The 7706-nt window shown below is 51.1% G+C and overlaps 2 protein-coding genes across 2 annotated transcripts; both read left to right on the top strand.

The window, feature by feature from the left end:
• The first annotated feature begins 611 nt into the window (after positions 1-611).
• LOC131669149 (uncharacterized) lies at positions 612-2914 on the top strand. The gene is made up of 2 exons (XM_058943834.1): positions 612-1796; positions 2006-2914. The coding sequence occupies exons 1-2, from the start codon at positions 612-614 to the stop codon at positions 2912-2914; spliced, it is 2094 nt and encodes a 697-aa protein (XP_058799817.1).
• Positions 2915-3092: 178 nt separating this feature from the next.
• Positions 3093-5651, top strand: LOC131669141 (uncharacterized). Its single transcript, XM_058943823.1, has 3 exons — positions 3093-3830; positions 3930-5077; positions 5267-5651. Exons 1-3 carry the CDS (start codon positions 3093-3095, stop codon positions 5649-5651), a joined length of 2271 nt encoding a protein of 756 aa, XP_058799806.1.
• The last annotated feature ends 2055 nt before the right edge of the window (positions 5652-7706 follow it).

Below are 7706 nucleotides of genomic sequence, written 5' to 3'. Positions count from 1 at the left end.
AAAACAGTATATAGAGATGGACCACCACTCATTACAAAGTTGTGTGCGAACACGCTATACCTTTATATGTCTGGTAGGAGGACCTGTTTTAGATGCTAATCTAAATAGTAAATGCGAACTAGGACTGCTATTACAACCATCCAGACATGAACTATACCATTGTGACATAGTTCTGAGAATACAACAAATTACCAGTTGGAATTATACGAGTATATCAACGGATGGGTCATGGATATACTCAGCCAACCAACAAGATACAGTCCAAATTATCTGCCCGAACCAAGTGAACCAAAAAACCGAAATACAAGGGGTAGGAATATTAAGAATTACCCCAGGGTGCATCGGTTATACCAAGGATGCGACCTTGTTTACGGAAGTGGACAAAAATAATACAAATGTTTACCTATATCAACCAAACTTAACCCTTAACCTAACGAATCTTTACCCGACACTAACCTACTGTTCATGGTACCCCGGGTGAGGAGTGTATGATGTAAAGAGGTTCAATCGTTAGTTTGTTGTGTTGTTATAGAGTAAAGTTACGATAAAGGTCCACCTTGCTAAGGGTTCGCGAATCGTGTTAGCTACGTACACGTATATATATAAACCCAATGGCGCCTATTGCGTTAGCGCGTTTAGTCGCGTTGCAGACCCATCGGAAGGCCAAGATCGAGCAAATCGGGGCTCGTATGAGGGAGCACGCGCCCGACACGCTCAACCGCGTCATCGTGCAAACTCGTGTAGATACTATCAGTGAGATCTGGGCCGAAGCCTGCAAGACGCACCACGACATTACCTTACGTGCTGAATCAGAAGAGCACCCGTACACAGTCGGAAACGAGTTTCAAGCGATGCGCTGTGCTTACGAGGACGCGTCTGACTGGCTCATCACGACCCTCACTAACCTCCCGTCGGAGGACAATCACAATCCGCGCAGACGTACACGCGAGGACGATGAGACAGATGACCAACTCGCGAAACTCCCACGTTTAGACCTACCGTCGTTCTCGGGAAATTATGTGTCCGCTGTGGATTTGCGCACGTTCGTCGACGAAGTTCAGCGAATCATCCGGGCACTCACCAATCTACGAACACCTGTACAGCACTGGGACATCTGGCTTGTGCACGCACTGGATATACGTCTAGATCCTGAGTCGAGAAAGATCTGGGAGAGCGAATTAATTTATCGCGAACGGCAGACGACCGCAATCACGATCGACGGCTCAGATGAAAACCCATGGCGCTTCGCCAAGTTCGTGGATCTAGTCGCGTTCTTAGATCGAAGGGCTCAATCACTACTCGCGATTCATGCAGATAAGGACGAGAAAAAGGGACCGTCTACCAACAGCTCGAACCATAACTCGCGCCGCGTTCATCACGCTAACGCATCCTTGCTAACGAGAACGTCTAGGTGCGCCCTATGTACGGGAGAGCACTTCATTTCGCGTTGCCCGACTTACCTTGCTAAAAATGTCCACGAACGTCAGAGCGACGTGTGTCAATTGAAGCTCTGCTTTAATTGCCTCCGCCAGCATAAGTTCAATAAGTGCAGGTCGACGTACACATGCAAGGTCTGTCGTGAAAAACACCACTCGACGCTCCATCGACCGAGTAGCAACCCTAGTAGCGCCGCGCCCAAAAGCACGCAGAATGGCACGAATGCGAGTGCCGAATCGGAAGTCCGAGCGAATGTCGCACGAGTAGGCGCGCACCGCAACATCGCGGCACATGCATGCAACAAAAGTGTGCCCGAAGATGACTGCCCAGTTCTCCTAGCCACCGCCTTGGTGAAAGTCGTAAGCCCCGATGGCAGGGAAGTCGGTGCCCGGGCACTCCTAGACCAGAGGCGACCTTCGTATCCGAGTCGCTTGTTCAACTGCTCGGACTCTCGAGGGATCGCGTACACACTAATCTAACCGGTGTGGGAGGATGCGCGGCTGGATCAGTAAAATCCGCAACTCGTTTCACATTACGATCACGATCGGACGCGAGCTTTCAAAAGCAGGTCAACGCGTTTATCTTACCGCGACTTACCTCTGATTTGCCATCGCGCGCCTCCACGAAACAGGACCTCACGCAGCTTGAGACTTTACCTTTGGCCGATCCTTTCTTTTATACGTCGGGTCGGATCGATCTGATGATCGGAGCCGACCTCTACGGTCAGCTGCTACGCCCGGGTCTCATGCAGGTTTCGAGCTCGGGTTTGGTCGCGCAAAACACTGCATTCGGGTGGATAATATCGGGCCCTATCTACAAACCCTCGTCACGGCGGGCGGTACACGCGAACTGTGCGTCGATCAAGGTCCTTCGGTGCGTAGTCAATAGTGACCTGAGCGAGCTGCTACAACGCTTCTGGACGCTTGAGGAGGTGCCGGCCGTCACCGATTCGCTAAAACCGGACGATAAAGCGTGCGAGAAGCTTTTCACTGAAACGCATAAGCGAGGAAGCGACGGTCGTTACCAGGTACGTCTTCCGCGTGTAGGAGAGATACCACGCGTCGGTATGGAAACGCAGCGTATGGCCTTGCTCTCGTTGACTTATCAGCACAAGCGCTTGGCTCGTGATCCGCAGCTCAACCGCGCGTACACGGAATCCATGCAGACCTACTATGATCTCGGCCACATGGAGCGGGTCCCCGACTATGAGAGAAACAATCCCTACGCGTGGTACCTGCCACACCACGCGGTTATGCAGGCTGCCGCGATACAGCCGAAAATACGCGTTGTTTTCGATGCGTCGCGTCAAACTCGGGACAAGCACAGCTTGACTGACTTTCTCATGGCCGGGCCCCCGCTTCAAAGTGACCTCGACCTCATTTTACTCAATTGGCGCAGATATCGCTATGGCTTCACGGCCGACATAGTGAAAATGTTTCGGCAAATTCGTGTAGCGCGCGAAGATCAGGACCTCTAGCGCATCGTATGGTCACCTGTCGCCGAGTCACCCCCCATTCACTATACACTGACGACGGTAACCTACGGTACCTCCTGCGCGCCATACTTAGATATTCGTACTCTCCAACAGCTAACTCGCGACGAAGGGAAACGCTTCCCACTCGGCGCGGCCTGTCTCGAGTCAGAGACGTACATCGATGACACTTTCGCCGGCGCGGACGACCTCGCAAGCGCGACGAATACAGAAATGCGACGAATTGATAGCCATTCTGAGATCGGCCGGCGTCAAGTTGGACAAATGGGCGGCTACGCACCCCGAGCTACTGCCTTCAAGCACGACGCAAGGCAACGGCTGCGCGTCGAAGAAAATCGACAGCGAGAAGGCAGTGAAAACCCTCGGTGTGCACTGGTCGCCTTCGCTGGACTGCTTCAGTTTCACCACCGATGAGATCGAGTGCCGTCGCGAAAAACTGACCAAGCGAACTATCTCCTCCGATATCGCGCGATTATTTGACCCGCTAGGCTGGCTCGTGCCAATCACCATGACCGCAAAGACCATCCTGCAAGATTTATGGCTCGAGAAGATAGACTGGGACGCCCGCGTGTCAGGTGAAGTTTTTGATAGATGGCTCACCTACTGCCGCTCCTTAGGCTTTCTCTCGTCGTTATCGGTGCCTCGTTGGTTAGGCCTCTCGCAGCGCAAGTCATACGAGGTACATGGCTTTTCGGATGCCTCTAAACGTGCGTACGCTGCCGTTGTCTACCTGCTGATTGATAACGATGACGGTACCTTTGCCGTTTCGCTACTCGCGGCTAAAACAAAGGTCGCCCCCGTGAAAACTGTTAGCATACCTAACCTTGAGTTGCTCGGCGCAGTGCTGACAGTTAAGCTCGTCCGCCACCTGCAAGGGCTCGAGTTCGTTAGGTCCGCGCCGGTGCGCCTATGGTCCGACAGCCGAATCGTCCTCATGTGGCTCAAATAATATCCGTGCCACTGGAAAACGTTCGTCGCCAACCGCGTTTCGCTCATACAGACCGAGTTACCTTCTGCGACGTGGGATCATGTACCCACGAAACAGAACCCGGCTGACATAGCATCTCGCGGCGCTACCCCCGCCGAACTAAAATCGCTCGATCTATGGTGGCAGGGCCCACCCTGGCTCGCTTCTCACTCACAAGCATGGCCTCAGTCGCCAGAAACTGTGAAAGTCCTGCACACAAAGTCGAGAAATGACGAACCAGAGGTATTGTCGCGGTATTCGACCTTGACCATATTGACACGCGTGACAGCTTGGTATTTGCGACCGTTTTTACAATACACGCGGCGCAAGGCGCAAGAGGGTTTATACACTCCGTTCTTCTCGACGGCAGAGCTCGACAACGCCCGGCAGGTAATCCTGAAGCTTGCTCAGTCGCATGCATTCGCCTGTGAGATCGAGCTTTTACGGGACGGTAAGGGCCTCAAACGGCACGCCTTGCACTCATTGAGGCCGTTCCTCGATAGCGATGGTGTCTTGCGGGTTGGAGGTCACTTAAGTAACGCGCCGCTACCTTCTCACGTGCGAAATCCGCCGATTCTACCTCGTCAATCGGCCCTTAGTCGACTATTCGTCGCTCATGCACACTGTAAAGCCCTACATGGTGGACCTACTCTGACCATAAGTGTTCTGTTACGATTCGCATGGATCATAGGTATGCGTGCGCTTATCAAGTCTGCGATTCGCAAATGCGTAAAGTGCCAACGCCACAAACCCCGCTTGGCCCATCAACTAATGGGTAACCTACCAGCCGAGCGAGTGACGCCTGCTCGCCCTTTCACCATCACCGGCTTGGACTACGCCCGACCGTTTCAAGTGCGTACCTCCAAAGGTCGTGGCCAACGCGCTTTCAAAGGATATATCGCCTTATTTGTTTGTTTTGCCACCAAGGCGATACATCTGGAATTGGTGAGCGACCTAACAACAGCAACCTTCATCGCAGCCTTCCGCCGTTTCGTCAGCCGACGAGGGCTATGCAAGCAACTCGTCAGCGACAACGCAACGACCTTCCGAGGCGCGGATGCCGAGCTGCGTGCTATGTTCCGCGCAAGTTCCATTTTCTTTCAAGAAGTCGCTTCTACCTTAGCCAACGATGGTATCACGTGGACTTTCATACCACCCACCACGTCTCACTACGGAGGGTTGTAGGAAGCGGGTGTGAAGTCCACTGAACACTTGCTCAAGCGCTTCGTTGGCGAGCACACTCTCACCTTTGAGGAACTTTCGACCGTGCTTGCTGAAATTGAGGCATGCCTCAACTCTCGTCCGCTCTGTCCGCTCTCTTCGGACCCAGAAGATCTGCAAGCTTTGACGCCGTCACATTTCCTCATTAGTGCTACATCAGGCCTCATTCCTGACGAGAAGACACCGGCTGTACCAATATATCGACTTAGCCGCTTCCAGCTTCTCCAACGTATTCGCGACCAGTTCTGGAAACGTTGGACCAGTGAATACGTGCTCCTACTCCAGGAAAGGGGCATTGGACAGCTGGTCCTTCTGAAGGACGACCGTTACCCAGCTTCCAAATGGCTTCTTGGTCGGATGCTGGAGATGCACGCTGGATCTGACGGTGCTGTCCGGCTAGTCACGATGAAGACGGCCAACAACACCTTCAGACGACACGTCGCTTGTCTCGCACCGCTGACGCTGGATCATCAAAAGGATCAAGAGGAGTCGGCCAAGTGGGAGAGATCAGCGCGTAAAACTAAGTCGCGATAGAAGGTTCGTCCTTAAGGAGGAAGGCGGGCGGAATGTTTTCGGTATCTGCGCCTGGGTATCCGAATCGTCTGTGGGCCTCGCGTAGCGCTGCATCGCACATGCATCGCAGCTGACCTCGCAATAAGCTGACATATATTTCCGGCTACCTGTGCCGCGTCCGAGACAGGATAAGCTGTGATGCATGTGCGATGCATCTGCACGTCATTATCGACACGTGTTGGACAACCGAAAGCGGTGCGGTATGGGCGGAGTCCGACCGTGCGACGCGCTCTTAGCTTTTCTATTTGCGCTACGGGCCCTGAATGCGGGGGAAGCGGGAATGCTTGGCGCATATAAGACGAGCATCGCTTTCCCCAGTTTTCAGTTTGTTCAAGTTCGTACGCCTCCCTTGACGGATCCGAACTTTGTCATTATTCTGTGCGCTGCGGTGACAGTTTTTTGTGAACGAGAGAAGTGATCGTCATGACCCCGGCGAGAGCACCGTCCGACCTCGTGACCAGCGACTCGTGGCTACTGAGCCACGGACAGGGAGACCTGCTGCCGTAGGTGAGGTGACCAGCCCTCAGAAGTGCCTCCAACCACGCGGCTCTGTGCCCATCAGCTTACTCAGGTGACGCTGTAGCGAGGGCTGTCCCCGAGACGTCGGGGCTACACCGTTCCTTTAATTTCGGAGACACTTTCTCTATCTTTCTCCCACTCTCACGAGTCCTAAATTAAGCGGTAAGTGGACCGGATGATCCACCGAATTACGCGAGCACATACGACTATAATTGTAAGGGCGAGAGCCGAAAGGCGAGCGACGTCTCTGTGGCGGACATATTTGATACTTGCGTTCTACCTGTTGTAATTTGTTATTAATAAAGTTGCTGCATCTAAAAGGCTTTTCCCCACTTGTGACTGGGGTTTTTATGCCGGCTAGGTGCGGTCTCTTCCCTAATCCGGGGGATATAAAACTGCGACTCTTCTTTGTATATTGAACCTCTAAACAGCATCCATTTCCTTGGACCTACCTAGTACTCACTCACTTTCTCTCTCTTCTGCATATACTATTGAATTTTGTTCACCTACTTATCTAAAACAGATATTAAATTGGAAGAATGGACCCCACAAACTGAAACCTGAACCAGCCAAGAAAAAACATTAAGCGACATCATGGAAAAGACGCAAATGTGTGTTATAAGAAATCATAAAAAAATCACAACAACGCAATCAGGACTGATTTATGGAGGATTCAGTATTAATATCCTAATCATAATAATTATCAGTATAATTTATAAATGTTGCATTGTACGCACAAAAGCGATAAATAATACCATAGTACACGAATCACTTCACGTGCATACACCGGACCCTCGACACAGATCAATCTTTCATAGCCTCGGACTGATTACGAATAAGCAAACGCCTGCCCGGATGTCTGAAGAACGATCTAAGCAACAAGCTCAAATTGAAACCCTTCACATTCAACCCTCGAAGAAACCGAAACCCTCGGCGACTATACCTAATCCGTTGATAAAATCTGAAAATTCTTCGGGTTTACAAATCCAGACAGCGGAGTCTGTACGAATTTTTTTTTAATCAATAAATTATTGATCATTTGTTTCAGTACCCAATATCGTCATGAGTGACATGTCCGGCCACTTGATAATAGACCCGACTTGCATCAAGATCCGGTACTTAAAGCATAAGCCGCTGAGCGAACTCTTGACACGATTAGAGAGTATCGGACCCATAGAGGAGTTTCATTCACTGCAAAATCTCACAAACAACAGTACAAGAATTATTCTCTGCAAATTTACTAGAATTAAATATGCAGTTGAAGCAAGAAAAATAAAAAATTGGAACATAAGCGAGATAAATCGTGCCCGTATTGGAAAACCGAAACCGTTACGAACAAACGATTCTAGGCCCACGGAGAAAACCCGACTATTTTGTCGACTTCCCTGGACAATTGAAGAGAGTTATAGGGAAATCTCATTTTTCCAAGACTTCATACAATTCGGACCCTTAGTGTATCATAAAGTGGTGCGGGATAACAAAGTAGCCCTTGCTATA

Source organism: Phymastichus coffea, unplaced genomic scaffold (genome assembly GCF_024137745.1).
Source record: "Phymastichus coffea isolate CEN01 unplaced genomic scaffold, Cenicafe_Pcof_1.1 PCOF00007, whole genome shotgun sequence".
Taxonomy (NCBI): Eukaryota; Metazoa; Arthropoda; class Insecta; order Hymenoptera; family Eulophidae; genus Phymastichus; species Phymastichus coffea.
The sequence above is the reverse complement of the archived record's forward strand: the minus strand, read 5'-3'. Positions and strand labels throughout refer to the sequence as shown.

What these genes read in the sequence shown, in the direction of transcription:
- LOC131669149 (XM_058943834.1), top strand. Translation starts at nt 612, where the DNA reads ATGGCGCCTATTGCGTTAGCGCGTTTAGTCGCGTTGCAGACCCATCGG. An exon ending in CCACCGCCTTGGTGAAAGTC is followed by an intron (nt 1,797 to 2,005) that starts GTAAGCCCCGAT and finishes TTTCAAAAGCAG; the next exon opens with GTCAACGCGTTTATCTTACC.
- LOC131669141 (XM_058943823.1), top strand. Translation starts at nt 3,093, where the DNA reads ATGACACTTTCGCCGGCGCGGACGACCTCGCAAGCGCGACGAATACAG. An exon ending in AGTTCGTTAGGTCCGCGCCG is followed by an intron (nt 3,831 to 3,929) that starts GTGCGCCTATGG and finishes TCGCTCATACAG; the next exon opens with ACCGAGTTACCTTCTGCGAC. An exon ending in ACGTCTCACTACGGAGGGTT is followed by an intron (nt 5,078 to 5,266) that starts GTAGGAAGCGGG and finishes TTTCCTCATTAG; the next exon opens with TGCTACATCAGGCCTCATTC.